Source organism: Camellia sinensis, chromosome 9 (genome assembly GCF_055761805.1).
Source record: "Camellia sinensis isolate YWXY chromosome 9, ASM5576180v1, whole genome shotgun sequence".
Classification (NCBI taxonomy): domain Eukaryota; kingdom Viridiplantae; phylum Streptophyta; class Magnoliopsida; order Ericales; family Theaceae; genus Camellia; species Camellia sinensis.
In genome coordinates this window covers 32,600,778-32,624,365 of record NC_138969.1, presented here as the reverse complement: position 1 = coordinate 32,624,365, position 23,588 = coordinate 32,600,778, and the positions used below count along the sequence as shown (strand labels likewise).

General features: G+C 37.5%; 2 protein-coding genes across 2 annotated transcripts; both read left to right on the top strand.

Annotated features, from left to right (window-relative positions):
* Window positions 1–374: 374 nt before the first annotated feature.
* Window positions 375–20,013, top strand: LOC114265526 (serine/threonine-protein kinase 12). The gene is made up of 12 exons (XM_028206346.2): window positions 375–1,055; window positions 2,184–2,258; window positions 2,399–2,494; window positions 3,860–3,945; window positions 4,037–4,157; window positions 4,703–4,782; window positions 5,727–5,789; window positions 6,074–6,192; window positions 6,741–6,826; window positions 7,789–7,910; window positions 9,696–9,807; window positions 19,554–20,013. Exons 1-12 carry the CDS (start codon window positions 726–728, stop codon window positions 19,656–19,658), a joined length of 1,395 nt encoding a protein of 464 aa, XP_028062147.2. The 5' UTR covers window positions 375–725; the 3' UTR covers window positions 19,659–20,013.
* LOC145798536 (uncharacterized) lies at window positions 10,755–11,343 on the top strand. The gene is made up of 2 exons (XM_082886494.1): window positions 10,755–11,133; window positions 11,225–11,343. Exons 1-2 carry the CDS (start codon window positions 10,755–10,757, stop codon window positions 11,341–11,343), a joined length of 498 nt encoding a protein of 165 aa, XP_082742620.1.
* Window positions 20,014–23,588: the final 3,575 nt, after the last annotated feature.

Here is a 23,588-nt window from a genome sequence, read left to right as displayed (position 1 = left end):
ACATAGATAATAAAATATTTAAAAATATATAAAATGTATATAATCTATTTTATTTTGTTTATGGAAAAACTACATGTCAGTGGGATGCACAATTATTTTTTTTATAAAAAAGTGAAAATGTTTATTTGTATAGAAATTAAACATAAAATAAGACATAACCATCTTATAAAAGATGAATTGGGTCTTCACAAGAGGTCTGTATTCCTAATATTACTAATAATTAAAATCATAAATTTTTTAACATTTTTGTAAATTTTTTGTTTTTGCATTCCACTGACGTATAATTTTTTATTTTTATTGTTTAGTTATTTATTTATTTATTAATTTTTATATTGGAACTTTAATTTAACCAACACACACCCGGTGGTTGGGAGGGAAGACCCAATATTGTAGTACTTTTGTGAACAAATTTAAACCCAAAACAAAAAAGAACGTGTGAAAAAAATTGATCAGGTAAGGTTGAGCATACGGTAGCCGCGTGAACCTCATCAAACTCGTCAACGTCTTCCTTCCAATTCCCATTGAAGCTTCAAACTTCAACTCTCTCAATACGTCTACTTTATCTGATTTCTCTCCCTAGATTCCCCATACAAATCTCTCTCTCTCTCTCTCTAGAGCTACCAAATTCAGATCCAATCTAGGTTTCAAAACCCCTCACAAACCCCTAGGGTTTAACTAGTGCAAACCAATTCAACACAGTTTTTGTTGTTTTTTGATTTTGGGAGATGGATTTGAAGACGACGCCGGTGAGATTCGCGCTGGGGAAGCAATCGTCGATGGCGCCAATCCGCGGGGGCGATGAGGATGAGAACGGCGGCGAAGAGTTGGTGGAGGAGAGGGAGATTGATCCGAGGGTGGGATTGATGTATTTGGCGAATGAGGGTGATTTGGAAGGGATCAAAGAGCTATTGGATTCTGGCACTGATGTCAATTTCAGAGATATCGATGATCGGACAGCTCTGCACATCGCTTCGTGCCAAGGGTTTAGTGATGTTGTTGACTTCTTGCTCAAGAATGGTGCCAAGGTTGACCCCAAAGATCGCTGGGGAAGCACGGTATAGCACACACTTCTAAACTCTCTCTCTCTCTCTCTCTCTCTCTCTCCATAAATTACACTTTTCACCTTCAAAACTTTTTGGCTTTGAATTTATTATTTAATCATGTTGATCCTTATTTTTTTAATTGTAACAGTTAAATACGCAGACATTTAATTCATATTTCAATGGATAGAAAATTTTCAATTGAGGGTCACGTGAGCACATTTTTAGTATAGGGAAAAAAAAAATAAAATTTAATCGTCAAACCTTCACTTAAATTTTATACAATGACTGGAGGATTATATTAAAATAAGGGTTGAAATCTAAAGATTTATTTGTTGCAATTAGAAAATGAGGGACTAAAGTGTAATTCAAGTGACAGTTTGAGAGTAAAAAATGTAATTTACCGTATATATAGATCAGCTTTTAAATGGGTGTGCACCTATGTAACGTGCAATATTCAAAATAAATTAAATACCTTGTTGGATGCCCGACACTTGGATATGGTTGGATAATAAGGTTGTGGGATTTGTGTATGATACTTTTCATCGGATATTTGTTATATATTTGTATGAAAATTGATTGGTCCACTAAATTTGGAGTCACCCGGATTGCCCGAATTACGTAAGCCAGATGACCATCTGAATGACCGGCGTCATTCTTGTCAACCGCGGATGTCAACCTTGTCATCTGGCATCCATTCGGATGACCGACTAGACGACCGACATGCACAAATTTGGGCGGGCCAAAATTCGGTGGATGTAGGATTACTATATTTGTATTTAACACTATGTATGTATAAATTGTTGTATAATTGCTATAAAATATTTTTTTAACAATGCATGTCACAAATAACACCATTTTATCTCACATAATAAATTATAAATATAAAAATATGACTTCTTTTGCCGAGTATGCATACTTCAAATTTTAAGTTTGTTTGGCAACTTGAAGTTTTAGCTAAAAAGTGAAAAAGTCACTATAAGTTATACATCACTCTCTCTACTTTTATGCATATCTTTTCGTAAAAAATCAAAAGTTATTAAATAGCATGTTTCCAAACCAAGCCATACACACCCTTACCCGAATCCATTAGTATAGGTGTGCACTGTATATATATTAATTACAATCTAATGTTGTGAACAGCCTCTTGCAGATGCAATACATTATAAAAATCATGATGTGATCAAACTTTTGGAGAAACATGGTGCAAAGCCTCTGGTATGTTCTATAGTTTGGTTTGGTAGTTGCTATGAAATCCCCTCTGCTAGTTATGTGTCATTGATTATATGGACCTTAGTTTGATGTTTGTCACATTGTTTGTTGGGTGTTCTCTTTCTTAATATTATCTTACAACTTAGATGGCGCCCATGCACGTCAAAAATGCCCGGCAAGTCCCAGAGTATGAAATTAATCCAAGGGAGCTCGATTTTACAAATAGTGTTGATATTACTAAGGTAACTAGTATTTCTTTTCAATTTGGGTTGTTAATGCATTTATGCCTTGATTTTCCCTTATTCTCAGTTTAGGAATCATTTAGCATAATTCCTGGTTGCTTTTGAAATTGCATTTGTGGTGCCTTAATTATTATTAGTCATCACCATGGCTTGATTGGATAGTATGTTTGTTACTGTCATAATTTCTGTGTCTTGTTCGATGTTATTGTGCAATTTTTTGGTTTTAGAAATATGGGTAAGGAAGAAATACTATATTGAGATTTGAGATCGATAATTACAATAGAAACCTATTTATAGGCTTATTAGAAACGAGAGGCAACCAAGAAATCTAAGGAAATAGGTAAATATAGAAATACAATATTATGGAAATATGGAAATACAAAATTCTGGAAATATTCTCTGACATTATGGTGTTAGTGCTGTTAACTCTGAAGTTGATGAGCCTAGATTAACTTGAACACATAAATAATGGAAAATGCTTATGTGATGACAATATATTTTGAGTGTCGGAGAGGATATGCCGCTGTTGATGTACTTTAGTTTGGACAAGTCACGAAATCTCTGCTGTTATAATGTTTCTCATGACATGCTAGACCATTGTATTTTTCTATTTCTCTCTCGTATTTATGGTTGGCAATGTGTTTAGGGAAATTGATGTCCTTATTTGTTTATCCCATTCAAGTTAATAAGCGTAACCAAATTGGAATGTAGCTTATGACAATTTCTTGCATATGGAATATTCCAACTTAGGCAACTTATTAATATTGTTGTGTAAGTGTTGGCATCGGGTTGGCCTGGCCTGTGAAAGCATTCTCAATCCTGCCCGCAGGCTTAGTTGAATGAGCTTTTTTTTGGTGAGCTTGGGCTTGGGTCTAGGCTTGGGACAAAAATGTAAGCCGAAGCCTGCTCAACAGGGGGCAGACGGGCAAATGTGCTACCAGGACTTGATTTGGGCTTTTTCAGGCATTTTAAAAAAAAATTCTCCTTTCTTAAAAACATAATGTATGTAAAAGTTTACTATAAATGGGTGACAGCCTAATCTTTTCTTTTTGTTTTTTATCATTGGATTGTGTTTTTAATATAAAAAAAACCTCAACAAGAAAAACATTAGCGATTTTATTAACCTATTTCAGTTTCAAGAATTTAAAGTGTCTAACCTCTTATATTTTGGTGAAACACTGCCTAAAATTAATGTTTCGTAACAAAGAGACTAAACATCTGTACTGACTGAGTCATAGGTGTAGTTTTAATTGGCAAACTCAGGTTGTTGATCTGATTACTTTATGTTGCCAATCATACTTCTGCTTCTTTTTTGTCTTGAAAGTAGTAATTCATCTTTTATAAACTAACTGAAACATATCCCAGGGAACCTTCTGTGTAGCATCATGGCAAGGAATAAAAGTTGCTGTGAAAAAACTTGGGGAGGAAGTGACTGCTGATGAGGATAAAGTGTGAGTTGTCCATATGATGGCATTTTCATTTTGTTTTACATTATGTTCTGAACTTTTGGTTTTCATTCTGCTTTTTGCTGATTTTGTGCAGGAGGGCTTTCAGAGATGAGCTTGAATTGCTTCAGAAGATAAGACATCCAAATGTAGTCCAATTTCTGGGTGCTGTAACACAAAGTACTCCAATGATGATTGTGACAGAATATTTACCCAAGGTCTTTCTCAAATTTTTGAGTACTCACTTCTTATTAAGTGGCACTTGATAGTCTTAAACTTTTTGCTGATTTCCAGCTTATTAGATTGCAGATTTAATATTCTTTATTGTTTATGGAGCAGTAGGAGTTCTTCTCGTCCTAGCTATTTATCCTTGTAATTGCAGTTGGTGTTGTTTTTGCTATTTCCAATTCTTTCTTACCCTTTGCTGAATTTGACCTTTTCTTAATACTTGTATTTCAAATATATATTCAATCTTTGAACTTCAATTTTTATGGTGGTTCATGTCAACAATAGGTGAATTCTTTTGATATATGTCTTCCATCTCAGAATTGGACTTCTATTTACACTGAGCAATGCTTTTTATATCTTTTAACATGTCATTTAATGCTGTATATGGATGTGAAGATTCCATCTAGCGAGTGCTTCTCGTTTTGAGTTTTTCATACAATATGCAACTGACATGATCCTTTCACTCATCTTGAAGGGATATCTTGTTATGTTTTCATAGACTTGTTCTCTTATCCTAATGCTATGTAAATTGCAGGGTGATCTTTGTGATTTCTTAAAGAGAAAAGGAGCCCTAAAACCTACAACAGCAGTGATATTTGCTCTTGATATTGCAAGGTTCATTTTCTGTTTTGTACTGGATTACCATTGCTCAACATGCCTTGTTTAGAAGATTTTGTCAAATGATTTGACTTTTGTCTTCGATGTTTATTTCCATCTTTTAACTAAATTTTATTGCCATTGGCAGATATAATTACATATTCAAAATAAGTGGTTTGAGCTTGTTGAACTTGACTAATAGTACTAATAGGTTGCAACAGTAGCTTTAGAATTTTATGTAATTTTTTTTGATGGAAAACAATGCTGAGTTAAAGGTTAACTTTGACAGGGATTATGGATATGGTTGATACCATTGGTGCAAAACATAACAATCCATTAGTGACAACAACTAAATAGTAACACCAATGTATATGTAGTGGTTGGTAGAAATGATTTTTGGAGTTGGGACATGTAATGTAAACAGCTCTGTTTTATTAATAGGGTTGCAAGTAACAAGAGTTGAAAATGATTAAAGGGGCTGAGATTTTGATGCATTTCTGCAAGAGACATTGCTGGAATTGGGAATCTTTTGTGAAGCTTGAACAACTGTGAATCTCACACCCTACATTTGTAGTTGTCATCTAGTTCCTCGATAGAATTCACTTTAATACAAATGACCTGGACAGGTTGATGTGTATCAAACTTTGACAACAACACTTTTTAGTAATCTATCTGAAGTTCTAAACAATTGATTTTGTTTATTTAGGCCTTGCTGTCTTTCCTTGAGGTGTTAAGATGCCAAAAACCTCTTTTGAGGTTCTAGATTATTTGTTTGAGAATGCAAAATTACTTTTCAACATTATAGCGGACTAGGACATGTGCCAAAGGTTCAATCAATTTATGGCTCCCTCTTTTTTTTTTTTTTCTTCAGCTCATTGAATGCTGAAGATTATATTTATTTGGTGTTACCTGCAGTTGGCTTCAATACTTGTACTTACATAATTTTTTGGTGATTTTTGCAGGGGGATGAATTACTTGCATGAGAATAGACCTGGAGCAATAATTCACCGTGATCTTGAACCTTCGTAAGTTATCTGGATAAGCTACTATTTTTTTTTCCCTTCTATTCCAACCCCCTCTTTTTTTGTTTTGTTTTTTGTTACCAATCTCTGCCTGTATATACATGAACAAATGTATATACTGTCATGAAGATCAGAAAGAGGAGTCAAATGTAGAAGAAAAGGGTCCTGTTGTTTAGGTTCTATACCTTCAAATGAAGCGAAAAGAAAAGAAAAACTTATTTTACAATTTTGTTGTTTAGCGTCTAAATATGGGCAAACTTTCTTATGTCGTTTGAGTAAGATAACAGAAATATATTGCGAGATGATTCTGGGCATCTGAAAGTTGCGGACTTTGGAGTTAGCAAGCTGTTAAAAGTAACCAGCAGAGTCAAAGAAGATAGGCCTTTGGCCTATCATGACACTTCTTGTGAGTGTGCTGATCTTCTGCATAGCTTTCATATTACTCACTGCTCAAATTGTACTCTAGTTTCTTCAATTGCAATTAATTAAGGATCATATCATGGTTTCTAATAAATTGTGTGGATATTATTGTTGATATGGTGACATTTACATATTTCTGCTGTATAAATGTAGATTGCTTTTTGTACACAAGAGGCAGTGAAATTTTTGTTCCTGGTCCCTCTTCGTTGTATTTCTTCCATGCATTCATTTGATTATTTATTACTCTCACACACTAGTTATCGTTACCTCTTGAATTTTTATTAGATTGCCAAGGGGCTGCATATTAGAAACTGGCATTCCATGATAAACAAATTGAGAAGAAGGCATCTATGCCAAAACGTAACGAGTGTAGATTGTTGTGTATTAATGGAAGAAAAACTAGAAGTAATTGAACCATGGTTTTCCTTATTCTAGTATTCTACCATATGAAGTAACCCTCATTTTCTGTAAATTGACTTCGCTATTTATGGAATTATACCTGTTTAGCTGACACGAATAATACTTTATGAACAGGCCGATATGTGGCTCCAGAGGTTTTCAGAAATGATGAGTATGACACCAAAGTGGATGTATTTTCATTTGCTCTGATTTTACAAGAGGTAAAGGTTTTTCATCCTTTATTTCTGCATTAAATACATCTAGAGAGAGCTTGCTTTTCACTCTGTTCGTATTTCTGCCTACTGTTCACATTTTTTTTTGGGTTCAGTATGTACTGATCATGGAAGAGTAATATTTAGATATGTAATTATATGTTGTGCTTTCTACTAATTACCAGAAACATTGACCTTCACAAGCCTCAAATGTCAACTTGTCAGCCATCATGCTCTAGATGTGATGAGATATTAGTTGCATACAATTGAAGTTCTTAAACTGACAAGATTAATGGGCACCAGGTGTCTGCTGATTACAACACTGATTACAACTTACAAGTACAAAATAATTCAAATATATATGCAGAACTAGAAAAAATAGATTTATGTTCAAGTTGGTATTATGTTAGCAAAAATTCGTCTGGGGAACAGAAGAAGTTAAAATTACTGATTATTGCACATGATTCTGTTGTTTAATGTAACAAAAAAATTGATGCCTATTTTGCTGGTTATTAAATGAGTTTAACATGACCAATTTATTTAGAAAAGGCTCTAAGGAAAAAGAAAATTCCTTTGTTTATCCAAAAAAAAAAAGAAAAAAGAAAAAGAAAAAGAAAAAGAAAATACCTTAACCTGTAGCAAAAATAGTTAGAATTCTGGTTTTAGGGAATTTGGTAATTATCCCTGGTTCTCTGTTATCTAACAGTTTGTTGTACTCCTTGTTTTGTTTGTAACTTGTTGAATGCTTGCCACTTATTATTTTTTGATTGTATTTCATGTACTTTGGACCTCTGGTTGTCAAAACTATTTGAAGTTTCATTATATATATAAATTAGAGAAGGAAAATGAAATTTAAAGTATTCAACGATGATATTGAATCTTTTAGAATTCTAGCTTATGCATTTTTGACATTCAAATGGTCTTAACAGGCTTATAACTTATAAGTTGATATTTGTTATGTGATACCTTAGATGATTGAAGGCTGCCCCCCATTTTCTGCAAAGCAAGAAAATGAAGTTCCTAAAGCATATTGTACAAAAAAGCGCCCTCCGTTTAGAGCTCCAATTAAGCGTTATTCCCATGGACTTAAAGAGTATGTCTATATCTATATCTTTCTTAAAATTTTGTTTTAATCTTGCGATTTGTTTAATATAAACTTTCTTTATTCTCTTAGCTTTATCTCAAATGTGCAGCTTTTGGTACACTTCTTGGTACTATTTGTAATCTTTTCATTATTGTCTTCAAAAAGAGTATCTACTATCTTGTTATCTAATATGATCTAGCCAAAAAAAGAAAAGGAAAAAAAAGAAAGAAAGACATAATATGAAATCTCTGACCTTAAGTACTGTAAATGAAGATAATGAGATATACTGTGAAGTTCATAAAAAATTGTGATTGAATAGCATTCACACTCTTCCATTGATTATCAGTTTCTATTTGCGAGTCAATTGAGTTGGATTAACATTGATTCTTAAAAAGGTTTTGCGGCATTTTTATTTTTCATGACCATAGCAATAGTATGCTATCTTACTTCATTGAATGCAATGTTTATGTTTTCTTGGTTGATAGATGACTAGTTCATAATAATAATTCCTGCTCCATCAATCTTGTCCCTAGTCATTTTTTTTATGTGATACCGTTTCTCTAAAATGCACAAAATAGGTTGTTTTGATTTCTGATAGGAATATCCAACACTGGTCAGTTATATTTGTTTCTTTTTGTCAGAAGAAAATATATGAGAACAAAGAAAAATCTGAAATTTATTAGAAAATCTGAGAAACTAGAAAAGAGAAGATGGGTGATAGCGGAAGAAGATACAAAAGAAAAAAAGAAAAAAGAGTAATTAAGTTGCTTGTTCTCTTTCTTTATTACTGCAAATACTCTTTTTCTATGTTACATAGACTCGGGTACGGATGTCTGGTGTGGGTGCGTATCTAGAGGTCGGACACACCAAATCTGAAATTTAAGGGTAATGGCAAGGATTAAAATTAAAATCAGACCATCTTCTCTTTTCTCACCACAAAATGAATGTTTTTCATAAACACCTTTTCTAATTCGTTTCCAATCCACCTCTCCATAAGGAGTTACCTCCATTGTGGTCCAACTACCCATAATTTCCAAGGAAAGGAAAGAAAAAACATAAAAATAAAAAGTGAGGGCCCCATGAATACAGCTTTTGTGGAAACAGCATGTGAGGTCTCAGTGCAGTTGATATAGTGATAGGTCTGTGATGGAGGCGACACTCTCTGTATCTCTCACACATGCTCACACACACACAAGACAAACCGAAAAATTAGGAGGAAGAAGCACATTGCAAGTGAACAAGCAGAGTAGCAAGGATGAAGATTCCCGCATCTTTTCTTTTTTCTTTCTGTTTAATATCCAGTTGGAGAATATGGCTTGAGAGAGTTGAGATTCCCCCTAAAAAAATCTTTATGAACCCCAAGGAGGGTCTGATACACTGGATTTTTAACCACACTACAAAGCTGAAGTTGTTATGCAACCACAAAACAAAAGTTACCATGTCATTTACAAGCCTACTTATCCTCCAAATTTCTTTAGTACTTCTCAGATTTTTCGTCACATTGTTTTCATTATGCATTGTGTATTAGCTTCAAACCTGAAAATGTTAATTATAGAGAGATTTCTTGACATTGATGAAGAACATTATTTTTGTACTGTAGACAATGCCTAACTGGTCCAGACACTGAAACTAGGGTTCATATTTTTTTTAATTTTTTTTTACTCTATTGGGTTGGGTGTCTGATTGTTCTTGTTTTTGGAAGAAATGTTAAAAGGGTCATCCAATGTCGGTCAACATGACATTGCAATATATATATATATTTAAGGAAGTCTTGATCCTATCTTTTTCTTGCAGGTTGATTGAGGAGTGCTGGAGTGAGGAACCAGCCAAGAGACCAACATTCAGGCAAATAATTGCTAGGTTGGAGAAAATCTATAGCAGTATTGGTCACAAGAGGCATTGGAAGGTTTGTTTCTCCTCTCTCAAATCTTTGTTTCTTTCTTGGTATATATAAATGAGATCTCCTTTAACTTCTTGATATATGCATGTCAAAATATCTACGAGTGAACACTTTTTTTGATGGGCAAAAGAAGAACTTTATTGATGAAAAGTAAAATACAATGTACAATGCAAGCATCAATAAAGCAGGGGAGAGCCCTAGCTGTTAGAATGTGTTAGGATATTTCCCATTTTATTCTCATTCAGTCTGTAATGGGCCTTTATTTAGGCCTTAACTTATGTTTGTGATTTAATATAAAAGGGTATGATTAACCACTCATACTCTAACCTTTTTCTCTTCTAAAACTAACATGGTATTAGAGCAGAACTAGAAGGAGAGAAAAAAAAAAAAAAAAAAAAAAAAAAAAAAAACAAAACAAACAAAACCAGTCGACGGCAACTAGGGTTCCGACAGCCACAGCATCACCACCCCAGCCTGCAAGCCTCCGGCGAAGCCACCTAGGGTTCCGACAGCCCCAGTCGACGGCAACTAGGGTTCCGACAGCCCCAGTCGGAATCACGACTCCAGTCGAAGGCACAACCTAGGGCTCCGACAGCCCCAATCGAAGGCACCTAGGGTTCCGACAGCCCCAGTCGGAGTCGCGACTCCAGTCGAAGGCACAGGCTCATCTCTCTCTCGGCTAGCTTGGAGCCCTGTGGTCTGTCCTCGACGACATCTCTCTGTCTCTGCACGTAACACCTTCGTCTTCATCTTTCTCTCTATCTTCGTAATATCTGCCTCTCCTTAATCTGTCTTCTATAAAAATAAATAAATAAAAAAAAAACAGAAAATTCAAAAAAAAAAAAAAAATGTTCTCTTAAATTTTTATTTTTTAAATTCATTATTGTCTTCCCATCTTTCGGGTTTGTGATTCACTCTGGATGTGTTTGTGAGGGTTCCGTTGCGACGTCATTATGGCCGAATTGACTAGTGAGTCTGCTACTTCGCAGCCTGTTACACAAGGCGCGAGTCCTGTTTTGACCACTTTGATGACCGATTCCCTCCACCCTGGCCAGAAAATCACCACCTCTCTCTTTAATGGTCAGAACTATCTAGCGTGGTCGCAGAGTTTGACTATATTTTTGAAGAGCAAAGGGAAGATGGGATATGTTGATGGGCGTGTTCAGGCTCCCAGTATCACCGATACAGGTTATGATCAGTGGGAGATTACCAATTCTCTTATCATGGGTTGGTTGATACACTCTATGGTTCCGGAGATCGGTGAGGGATACTTGTCTATGGACACAGCACAGGATATTTGGGAGGCTGTGGCCACTACGTATTCTCGCAAAGGTAATTTCTGACAGACTTTCGAGTTACGACGCTCTATTGACCGGTCTGTTCAGGGTGAGATGACTATTCTCCAGTATTTTACTTTCCTTAGCAATGGGTGGAAGCGACTTGATCATCTTCAAGACTACAAGCCTGTCTGCCCCACAGATTCTGCTGGTTATCGGAAATTTGTTGAACAAGTGCGGGTCTTCAAGTTTTTGGAAGGTTTGAATGTGGAGTTTGATCCTGTTCGGAGTCGTGTGCTTGGTATGGATGCTCTTCCTTCTCTCCAAGAAGCGTTTGCTTATGTGCAGAATGAGGAGAGTCGTCGTTCTGCTATGCTTCCGGCTGCCTCTTCTGATCGATCTGCCTTAGTTTCTCCCCTCTCTTGAGATGGGGATTGTGGTTCTCGCCCTCCTTCTGAGAAGGATACTCTCTTCTGTGATTTTTGTCGTCGCCCTTACCACACTCGTGAGACTTGTTGGAAGTTGCATGGGCAACCATCTGGCGGTCGTGGAGACCGTTCTAGTTCTCGATGGGGTCGCTCCGGACAGTCTCGAGGCCGTGGGCCCACTGCCCGAGCCCATCATTCTGATATAGTTGAGCCACAGTCCACAGCTCCAGTTGATTCATCTGCTGATATCTCAGGGTTTTCTACTTCTGAGTTGGAGGTTGCTCTTCGCCACTTGCTAGACCGTCGGGCCTCTAGTTCATCTTCAGGTAATATTGCCCAGTCAGGTAACTTAGCTTCTTCTACAAGTGCTTTTCTCTCTCATCAAACATTACCTTGGATTATCGATTCTGGTGCTTCCGACCACATGTCTGGTTCTTCTGATTTGTTCTCCGCGTATACCCCTTCTTCAAGGCAGGATCAAGTTCGCATTGCTGATGGTACCATTTCTTCTGTGTCTGGGAAAGGTTTAATTCATGCCACTGCTTCTCTCCCTTTATCTTCTGTCCTACATGTTCCCAATTTTAGTGTTAATCTTTTGTCTTTGAGTCGTATTACACGGGACTTAAATTGTAGTGTGACGTTTTTCCCTGACCATTGTCTGTTTCAGGACCTTATCACGAGGAAGATGATTGGCAGTGGTGGACACGAGAATGGTCTCTATATCTTGGATCAAGCAGCCAAGCTGGCTCACTCATCCATTCAGTCTCCATCTACCAAGGAAGACATCTGGCTGTGGCACCGCCGTCTTGGGCATCCATCTTTTTTGTTACTTAAGCATTTTTTTCCCTCTGTTTTTTTGAAACATAATGTTTCTGAGTTTCATTGTGAGTCGTGTCAACTTGGCAAACAACACAGAGCTTCTTTTGCTCCTTCTATTAATAAAAGTTTAGTTCTTTTTTCTTTGATTCATTCTGATGTATGGGGTTCCTCTCGTTTTGTGTCTTTAAAGGGTCAACGATGGTTTGTCACCTTTATTGATGATTGTTCTAGGACTACCTGGGTGTATCTTATGAAGGACAAATGTGAGGTGTTTTCTGTGTTTCAAACTTTTCATAAAATGCTTTGCACTCAATTTGGGGCAGTTGTCAAAATTCTGCGTTCTGCTAATGGGGGGGAATACATTGATTCTGGACTTGCCAGCTGTTTTGCCACTCATGGTATTATTCATCAAACTTCTTGTACCAATACCCCTCAACAGAATGGTGTTGCCGAGCGTAAAAACCGGCATCTTCTTGATATTGCGCGTTGTTTATCCTTTGAAATGCGCGTTCCTCGATCCTATTGGGGGGAAGCGGTTCTCACTGCTGCGTTCCTCATCAATCGGCTTCCTACCCAAATTCTTCTTAAACAAACTCCTCTTCAGGTTTTGTTCGGCTTCCAAGCTTCTGTTGCCTTCTCCATTCCTCCCAAAACCTTTGTGTGTGTGTGCTTTGTTCATAATCATTCTCCTACCCGTAGTAAGTTGGATCCTCGGTCTCTTCGGTGTGTCTTCTTGGGTTACTCCGCCACTCAAAAGGGCTACAAGTGTTATCATCCCCCCTCTCACAAATGGTTTGTCTCTATGGATGTGTCTTTCTTTGAATCCCAGTCGTATTTTCTCTCATCCCCGGTGTCCCCGTCATCTCTTCAGGGGGAGCCTTGGTGTGAAGAGACTCCTGTATCACTACCATCACCATCAGTTATTGCGACTCCTGAGACTCCTGTATCACTACCATCACCATCAGTTATTGCGACTCCTGAGACTATTATTACTGATGATCCAACTATTGAGAATACTGACTTTCCATCTGCAGTGAAAGACGGCAAAGTGTATGTCAGGGACAAGGGTAGACAGAAAGTTACTTGGGTACAAGAGACTAATTCAGATTCTCCATTGCTATCTTTTTCTTCTGATGAGTGTCCAAAATCCTCTTCTTCTGGTCCAGGTAACTCAATTATTTCTGATCTAGATGTTCCCATTGCTAAAAGGAAGGGGGTTAGGTCGTGTACTCAACATCCTATTTCTCATTTTGTCTCCTACACTAATCTGTCTTCTTCCTATAAAGTTTTTTTGTCTAAAGTTTCTTCTGTGAGTCTTCCTTCCAATTTTCAGGATGCTCTTTCTACTCCTGAGTGGAAGCATGCCATGATGGAGGAGATGAGAGCGCTTGCTAAAAATGGCACTTGGGAATTGGCTGCGTTACCTAAGGGCAAACGACCTGTTGGATGTAAGTGGGTGTATACTGTAAAGCACAAAGCCGATGGTTCAATTGAACGTTACACTTAGAAAATATAAAGAAGCAGAACTCCGAAAATATGAGGAAGAAGGAATATATTTCTGTTATATTCAAAACTTCTTATCTTACAAGACCAAATGACACTCCTTATATAGGAGATATTACAAACATCATCATAACCCATTACATGCCACTTACATATTATATATTACCACTATCTACCACTATCATATTATATACATGCCACTATCTACCACCAACACCACTATCATATTCTATACATGCCACTATCTACAACTAACACCACTATCATATTCTATACATACCACTATCTACCACCAACACCACTATCATATTCTATACATGCCACTATCTACCACCAACACCACTATCATATTATATGCATGAACACAATTTCCAGCACTCCCCCTCAAGCTGGTTTGAAGATATCTTCCATAGCCAGCTTGCTAGTCAGCTTATCAAATTGCTTCTTGTGTAGTCCCTTCGTTAGCACATCAGCTAATTGTTCACCTGTTGGAAGGTAGGTCATACAGATTATGCCAGCATTGATTTTCTCCTTGATGAAATGTTTATCTACTTCTATATGTTTTGTGCGATCATGTAGAACTGGATTATGAGCTATAGATATAGCTGCTTTGTTGTCACAATAGACCTTCATAGGTGTCGGGTGAGAAAACTTTAATTCTTCAAGAATTCTTTTAATCCACATTACTTCACAGATTCCATGGGCAACAGCTCTGAACTCTGCTTCTGCACTACTTCTAGCTACCACATTCTGTTTTTTACTCCGCCATGTAACTAGGTTCCCACCTACAAAGGAGCAGTATCCGGATGTTGATCTCCTGTCTGTAACACTTCCTGCCCAATCTGCATCTGTGTATACTTCAACTCTCACTCTGTCCAAATCACCACCATCCGCCTAAATGGTGATAATTTTCTCCGCTGGTCACAATCTGTCCGGATGTATATCCGTGGGCAAGGAAAGATCGGTTACATCACTGGTGACAAGAAGGCTCCTGCTGTTAATGATCCGCTGTTCGACAATTGGGACGCTGACAACTCCATGGTTATGACATGGTTGGTCAATTCCATGGAGGAGGATATAAGCTCTAATTACATGTGCTATACTACTGCACAAGAATTGTGGGATAATGTTAGTCAGATGTATTCTGACCTAGGAAATCAATCTCAAGTTTTCGAATTAACTTTGAAGTTGGGAGAGATTCGTCAAGGAGATGATTCCGTCACCAAATATTTCAATTCGTTGAAAAGGTTGTGGCAGGATCTTGACATCTTCAACACATACGAATGGAAATCGGTTGACGACTGCAACCACCACAAGAAAACTGTGGAAGACAGCCGTATTTACAAGTTTCTTGCCGGTCTCAACATTGAATTCGATGAAGTGCGAGGAAGAATTATTGGCAGACCTCCTCTCCCATCCATTGGCGAAGTATTTGCCGAAGTCAGAAGGGAAGAGAGCCGAAGGAGCGTCATGCTTAAGAAAAAAGGTAATGGTGAATCAATTGAAATTTCTGCTTTAATTAGCGATGCTGCGGCCAACAAGGCTGCAAATTACCAGCGCAGGTTTGATGATAAGCCACGGGTCTGGTGTGATTTTTGCAACAAGCCTCGCCATACACGCGAAACGTGTTGGAAGATTCATGGCAAACCTGTCAACTGGAAAAGTAGCAAACAAGGAGAGAAGAATCGTGGCTTTCCTACCGCTAATGAAGCCGATTCAGGTCCCTTCAACAAAGAGCAAATTGATCAACTCTTAAAGCTGATAAAATCCAACTCCTCAACCGGTACTCCTAGTGTTTTGTTGGCACAAACAGGTAGAAATCCTAAAGCCTTCTCTTGCCTAAACTTCTCTCCGTGGATCATAGATTCCGGTGCCTCCGATCACATGACTAGTTTTTCCCATTTATTTAGTACCTATTTCCCTTGTTCTGGTCATGACAAAATCAGAATAGCCGATGGTAGTTTTTCACCTATTGCAGGAAAAGGATTTATTAAACTAACTGAGAAAATTAATCTCAATGCTGTTCTTCACGTCCCCAACTTAGCCTGTAACCTTTTGTCTGTCAGTAAACTATCTAAGGATTCTAATTGTCGTGTTACATTTTTTGAATCCCATTGTGAATTTCAGGACCAGAACTCGGGGATGATGATTGGGCGTGCTAGGATGCTTGAAGGTCTTTACTACTTTGATGAAGTACCTGTTAGTAATAAAAAAGCTCAGAGCTTTAATAGTACCAGTTCAATCTCTGTTCGAGAAAAAATAATGCTATGGCACTATAGGCTAGGACATCCTAGTTTTCTTTATCTGAAACATTTATTTCCAGAATTGTTTAAAGGGATTGATTGTTCTTCTTTTCATTGTGAAAGTTGCATTTTTGCAAAATTTCATCGCTCTACTTATTTGCCAAAACCTTACCAGGCTTCAAAACCTTTTTATTTGATTCATAGTGATGTTTGGGGCCCTTCTAAAATCACTACTCTTTCTGGTAAAAGATGGTTTGTTACATTTATTGATGACCATACCCGCTTATGTTGGATTTATTTGATGAATAAAAAATCTGACGTGAAAAATTTATTCACAAATTTTTACAATATGATTGAAAACCAATTTCAAACCAAAATTGGTATTTTACATTCTGATAATGGAACAGAATATTTCAATGAGCAGTTGGGTGAGTTTTTGGAAAAAAAAGGGAATTTTTCATCAATCTACATGTCGGGATACCCCTCAACAAAATGGCATTGCAGAACGAAAAAATAAACATCTACTTGAAGTAGCACGTGCTATAATGTTTTACATGCATGTTCCTAAATATTTATGGGGTGAAGCAATTTTAACAGCCTCTTATTTGATAAACAGGATGCCTACAAAGGTGTTAACATACAAAACACCTTTTGATTGTCTCAAAACTTTTTTTCCTGACACGAGGTTGTTTTCTGATTTACCCGCCAAAGTTTTTGGATGTACTGCCTATGTTCATGTTCCCAGTCAATTTCGTTCAAAACTTGACCCCCGTGCTATAAAATGTGTTTTTTTGGGTTATTCCTCAAACAAAAAGGGGTATAAGTGCTTCGATCCTCAAAACAAGAAATTTTATGTGAGTATGGATGTGTCATTTGTGGAAACAAAATCCTATTTCCCCAACACTTCTCTTCAGGGGGAGACAAGTGGAGTAGAAGACCGTTTTTGGGATATTTCTATCCCGCTCCCCAATGTCATTTATCCTACACAAAAACCACATCTGTCTGATAATGATCACTTAGGAGAACCAAGTTCTATGGTGCCTAGTCAAGAAGATTCTTGTTTAGGGGGAGAAGTACTACAAAATGATCTAAATCCTGAGCTTCAGGTTTATACTAGGAAGCGATTTCATCTGAGGAATAATGACCCGAATGTCCATCCTAATGACCCGAATGTCCACCCGAGTTCTGGCATCGAAATTTTAGGTAATCCTATTCCTTCTATTTCCGACTTTGATGTACCTATAGCAATTAGGAAAGGTGTCCGAAATTGCATTAAACATCCTATTGCAAATTACCTCTCCTATCAAAGACTGTCTAAAAACCATAGAGCTTTCACATCTAGGATTTCACACTTGTTTGTTCCAAGGAATATACAGGAAGCATTGGATGATCCGAATTGGAAATTAGCAGTTACAAAGCTAGATTGGTGGCCAAGGGTTTTACTCAGACATATGGAGTAGACTACCAGGAGACATTTGCACCGGTTGCTAAAATGAATTCTGTCAGAGTCCTTTTCTCCCTTGCCTCTAATCTTGATTGGCCTCTCTATCAATTTGATGTAAAAAATGCTTTCCTCCATGGAGATCTGGCAGAAGAAGTGTACATGGACATTCCCCCTGGCTTTGAGGATGTTAAAACCACAGGAAAGGTGTGCCGGTTACGCAAGTCACTTTATGGCCTTAAGCAGTCTCCTAGGGCTTGGTTTGAGAGGTTTACTCAGGCCATGCTGAGATATGGTTTCAAACAAAGTCATGCAGATCATACTTTGTTTGTGAAACACTCCTCACATGGTAAAACGACAGCCCTCATTGTCTATGTGGATGATATTGTACTCACAGGGGATGATGTTGAGGAGGTTCCTCGATTAAAGGAGTATTTGGCTAATGAGTTTGAAATCAAAGACTTAGGCAAACTGAAGTACTTTCTAGGCATTGAGGTTGCTCGGTCCAAAGATGGTATCTTCATATGTCAACGAAAGTATGTGCTTGATTTGCTAATAGAAACTGGAATGCTTGGAAGTAAAGCATGTGATACACCACTAGAACTCGGACTAAAGCTTAGTGAGGATGAAGGAGGCGAGCCTGTAGACAGGGGGAGATACCAGAGACTAGTGGGTAAGCTTATTTACTTATCCCATTCGCGGCCTGATATTGCTATTGCAGTTAGTGTGGTTAGTCAGTTTATGCATGCTCTACGTGCAACTCACTTAGAGGCGGTTATGCGGATTCTGAGATACTTGAAATCTTCTCTGGGTAAGGGTCTTTATTTCTTAAAGCATAGTCATCTCAATGTGGAGGCATATACAGATGCTGATTGGGCTGGTTCAGTAACTGATAGAAGATCCACCTCTGGCTATTGTACCTTCGCTGGCGGAAATCTAGTTACTTGGAGAAGCAAGAAACAAAATGTTGTTGCGCGGTCTAGTGCAGAGGCCGAATTCAGAGCTATGGCTTAAGGTGTGTGTGAGCTTTTATGGATTCGATTATTATTGCGGGATTTGGGGATTAATCACACAGATTCTATGAGACTATACTGTGACAATAAGGCCGCCATTAATATAGCCCATAATCCGGTTCAGCATGATCGGACCAAGCATGTGGAGATTGATCGGCATTTTATCAAGGAAAAGCTTACTAGTGGCACTATATGTATGCCTTTCGTGCGGTCTGGGGATCAATTGGCTGATGTTCTTACCAAAGGATTAGGGATTAAACCGTTCCGTGACATTCTCGACAAGCTGGGCATGAGAGATATCTTTGCACCAACTTGAGGGGGAGTGTTAGAATGTGTTAGGATATTTCCCATTTTATTCTCATTCAGTCTGTAATGGGCCTTTATTTAGGCCTTAACTTATGTTTATGATTTAATATAAAAGGGTATGATTAACCACTCATACTCTAACCTTTTTCTCTTCTAAAACTAACACTAGCATCATAGCTAAAGTGAATGATCGCAACTAGGTTGGCAATATACACCTAGCCCAACCATGTGCTTGCTCAACCCCAGGTTGATGAGAAACCAACCAGAGGAGAAAAAAATAGCAAAAAACCAGCAAAAACCTCCAAACCCCACCCAGCTAAACCACCCAAGAACTTATTCAATAGAACACACCAGGACCAGACCTCCCACCCTCAGAAACCCCCGTCCCAGCTGCAGAAGCAGAGGAGCACAACCATAAATGCACACACAAATCAACACAGTAAAGCATGTTCAAAAACCAAGCCTCACCTTCTTAAAATACATTACCTCACCTGTTGTAAGCTTGGCACCACCTCATTTATGGTATAAAAGCAGCTCATTTACAAGTGAACACTATTGTTCAACCTCAACAGTTGATGGATCACTTATTTTAGCAGAACAGTTTTTAAAGAATTGATAGATGATGAAGATCATAAATAGGCCTGTGTCATGATATTTCTTCTATTTTTTCTTGATCCTGTTTTTATTTTTGAATCTCATTCGAGTGCATGGTGCATGAACAGGTCAGAACCTTGAAATGCTTTCAGAATCTGGAGGCCATGTGGAAGAAAGATTCTCGTAGACTGAGTAAAAGAAGCCATTCATCTCGTTCTACTAGCATCACATAAAGAGATGGGATTTATGTTTCCTTTTACCTCGCAAGTGTGCAGTAAGTTTTAATCTTTTAGCTTCAGGAAAAAAAAAAAAATTGTTTTTGTAATTTTAAGTTAGATTTTTTTTTTCCCCTCCAAGATTTGTCAACTCTTTGCAAATAAAAATTGGTATAGCATTCTATTGCTTGAAATATAGATTGGTTATAGACGCTCAATGTAATCATACTGTTCAGTTCTATACAATGTTTGTTCAGTTCATGATTACATGTGAGATTCACTGCCATTTGTGTTTAGTAAAAAAAAATGTCTTCTGAGAAACTGATTTATGTATTTGGACTATGATTAATGGAATTTTTAGTAGTATATAAAATTTGATTGTAGTAGATGGAGAACCAACTTTTCCATGCATATAGGGTACATGTCTATTTTGGTTTTCTTTCTCTCTCAAGACAGTGACAAGTCCATTTTTGTGGTATTATGAAATCCCATGAAGGGAAAGTCAATTTTCAAAAAAAAAATAAAAATTGGGTCTTTGTTTCTGAGTGCTACCATATGGGTTAGTCAAGTGGGTCATACCTGAGGGCTACCATTAGGGTTAGTCAAGTGGTAAGATCTTTGTATTTTACTAGGAAGTTACGAGTTTGATTCAGTCCTTCAAAAAATTGGTCCTAGCATAGATACAAAAAAAGCATAAAGTGGAGTATATATATAGTGAACGAGTTTGAAATTTTAGTGTATGAATGTGCATAGAGAGAGAGAGATATTATAAGAAAGTAGAAACGAGAGAGAGAGAGAGAGAGAGAGAGAGAGAGAGAGAGAGAGAGAGAGAGCAATTGTACCATATTATAAGAAAGTAGAAACGAATACACACAACATGAAAGTCAATTTGTACAAATTACAACTATCATGATGAAAGTAGAGCAATTGTACCATTTTCTGTTGGGGTTTAAATTGGATTCATGTTTAAAAAGTACAGTGCAGATAGGGGTGTGAAAAGAAAATTTGGGTACAAACTAACATTTGATATTTTTTTTGATCGTTAAAAAAACTTTATTGATGTAGAAAATAAGTATAAAGTACAAAACGAACTAAATCAAAAAAGAAAAGGAAAGTACAAAAGCATCACAATGAGCTAAATCATCCTAACTAGGTTGACATCAAATAACTCATCCAATTATTTGCTAGCACCTCCAGAGCTGGTGAGAAACCAATAGAAGAAAAAGAAAAAGACCAAACTCTGCCACAGCAAAGCACACCAGAAACCATCCCAGATCAAAATAACAGCCATCATATCAAACAGAACAAAAACATACCAACATAACATATAAAAAATATCAGACCAACGTAACAGAGTTTAACAGACAGAGCTGAGAAGCCAAGAATTTAGACCAGTTGCAGGACACACCGGAAAGCGCCACAGTAGGCTGAGCACTTAGTCAACAGATTAGTCCAAAATGCAGAACTAAAACACAGCCCAGAATCAACCTCAAGTAGTATCCATTATCAGTCCATGATTATCAATACTCTTTGATCAACTCTTTGAAACTTGAATCTCTGCAGCAACATCACATAAGAGTAGGCCAAAGCATCATCGCCCAACTGGTGGTGCCAAACAAAACAACTAAATATAGCATTTGTTGAGGGACACCGAACTTGGGCCATAGCATTCAACCTCCATTACTAATACCCAAAGCAGCAGTCCCACAACACCAAAAACATCCAAAAAAACCATTAGCAGACTTTTCACCATCTGCAGACCAGCAGCAAGAAACAGCAGTAGCCCCAAAATTGATTAGAAACATCACAAGGAGACAAAGCAGTAAAGAAACGAAGCATCCCAGAACAGATCAGCAACTGGTAGCAATATGCAAGATAATTAGCTGTAGCAGCAACTGGTAGCAGTATCTGCTTCAGATTAAATACTATAACATGCACTGAGTACTGCAACTCTTTCAACTTTGATTTTGCCCCATGCCTCATGCTCTTCCATCTTCCGTTAGTCTTCACCTGCTGCAAGCAATCAGCAACACTGATGAAAAAAAGAGTTGGGTTCAAGTAGCACTGAAACCCAAGTCCTATCTCTTAAGCAGATTTCAAGGCCTGATATGTTGTTAGACCTTAGCACAGATATCATCTGTGGCCTGAAAAGACAATCACTCCTCTCATCCCTCAAAAGCTCATTAAACACAGTCCTTGGCTCTATCCTCAATTCTTCAGCTGACACTTTCAGAACTTCACAAGCCACCCCTTAACTACTGAAACATGATCACTCACAGCATTCACAGGAACAGATGAGTAACACACATTAGCAGATCAGCAACAGAGCAACACATTTTATGCTTTATACACTAGTGCCCATCTATATCCCCATCACACCTCATTTGATACATCTCCTGATCTGTTGCAGATTTGAAACAAATTGATTAATTAAATAATCTCTTCCTGCCATACTTGACTTCGACCACATGGCCATCCTAACCTTGATAAGCTCACACAGCTTTTCACTATTGAGCTGTACCTCATTGAAAATTACATCATTTCTGTGCTTCCAAACAAACTAGAAAATCGTTACTGGTATTGTTTTCCATATCTATAATTCCTTTTTTTTAAACTTCCAGCCACTCCACCACTGAAGTAGACCTTCCACTGTACCAGTTGCTGCCTATTGCATTCCCCACCAATTGATTATGCTAGACCATATATTCTACACTAATGTAACATAATATGATTTAGTGACTCCTCTGTTTTACAAAGAGCACAGAATAATCCCACTCTTGTGTCAACAATCCCTATCTTATGTAGGAAGTCTATTGTCTTTATTCTCCCTTTCCATACCAACCAAGCAAAGAACTGCGTTTTTGGAGCTGCTGCATTGTTCCAAATTAAACTAGATAACCTTTACCTAGATCTATGAATCAACTCACACTAGTTGAAAACAGACTTTATACTGAAACAACCAGAACTATTAGCATTCCATCTGATATCATCTAATTTTCTAGGCTCAATCTTGGTCCAGCTCTTAATTCCTCTTTCAAAATTCTTAAATCCTCCTCCTCCCATGCCAATAAAAATATTCTAAAACTGAAAATCCATTTAGCATGATTACCTTTTCTGTCCACCATTTTTTTCAGTGATACCCCTTTATTAGTAGAAATGCTAAAAAGTCTTGGATATTCATCATTCAAACAGAACATGTCCAGCCAAGCATCCTTCCAGAATTTAATCCTACTCCCATTCCCAACTATAATTTCAACATTTTCCATAAAAAAATTCAATAGCCTAGGATTGGAATGCGCTACTGTTAGGATATCACTCCATATCCTTGAGCTATTACAATCAACCATATGAAAAGGAAACCGTCTCCCACCTTCAGTCCCATACCCGCTGCAAATCAAGATCTTCTGCAGTGCATCATCTTCAGCCCCAAACCTCCACCACCACTTGGCCAATAGACTATCATTTACTGCTTTAATGTCCCTAATACCCAATCCTTCAAGATTTTTGCTCACTTTCTTTCCACTTCACTAAGTGTAATTTCCTCTCCAGATCAGTGTCACCCCAAAGGAATGCTGATTGTATCTTATCAATCTCCTTTGCTATTCCTTGAGGCATCTTAAATAAGGCCGTGTAATAAACTGGCAGGTTGGAGAGCACAGACTTAATTAGAGTCACTCTACTAGCAAATGAGAGCACTCTTCTCTTTCATCCAACTAATTTTGTCTTGAACTTGTCCACTACAGGTTTCCAAATTTTCTTTCTTCTAGGATTAGCCCCTAAAGGCATACCCAAGTACTTAAAAGGAAGTTGTTGACTCATGCAATTTAATCTTGAAGCAAAATCAGCAACCGTAGCCTCATCAATTCCCACCCCACAGACAAAACTCTTATGATAATTGATCTTTAGTCCAGATGCCACTTTAAAACATTTTAAAATTCTCTTCACATT

What these genes read in the sequence shown, in the direction of transcription:
- LOC114265526 (XM_028206346.2), top strand. Translation starts at nt 726, where the DNA reads ATGGATTTGAAGACGACGCCGGTGAGATTCGCGCTGGGGAAGCAATCG. An exon ending in TTTGCTCTTGATATTGCAAG is followed by an intron (nt 4,783 to 5,726) that starts GTTCATTTTCTG and finishes TGATTTTTGCAG; the next exon opens with GGGGATGAATTACTTGCATG. An exon ending in GGCCTATCATGACACTTCTT is followed by an intron (nt 6,193 to 6,740) that starts GTGAGTGTGCTG and finishes CTTTATGAACAG; the next exon opens with GCCGATATGTGGCTCCAGAG.
- LOC145798536 (XM_082886494.1), top strand. Translation starts at nt 10,755, where the DNA reads ATGGCCGAATTGACTAGTGAGTCTGCTACTTCGCAGCCTGTTACACAA. An exon ending in CACTACGTATTCTCGCAAAG is followed by an intron (nt 11,134 to 11,224) that starts GTAATTTCTGAC and finishes TACTTTCCTTAG; the next exon opens with CAATGGGTGGAAGCGACTTG.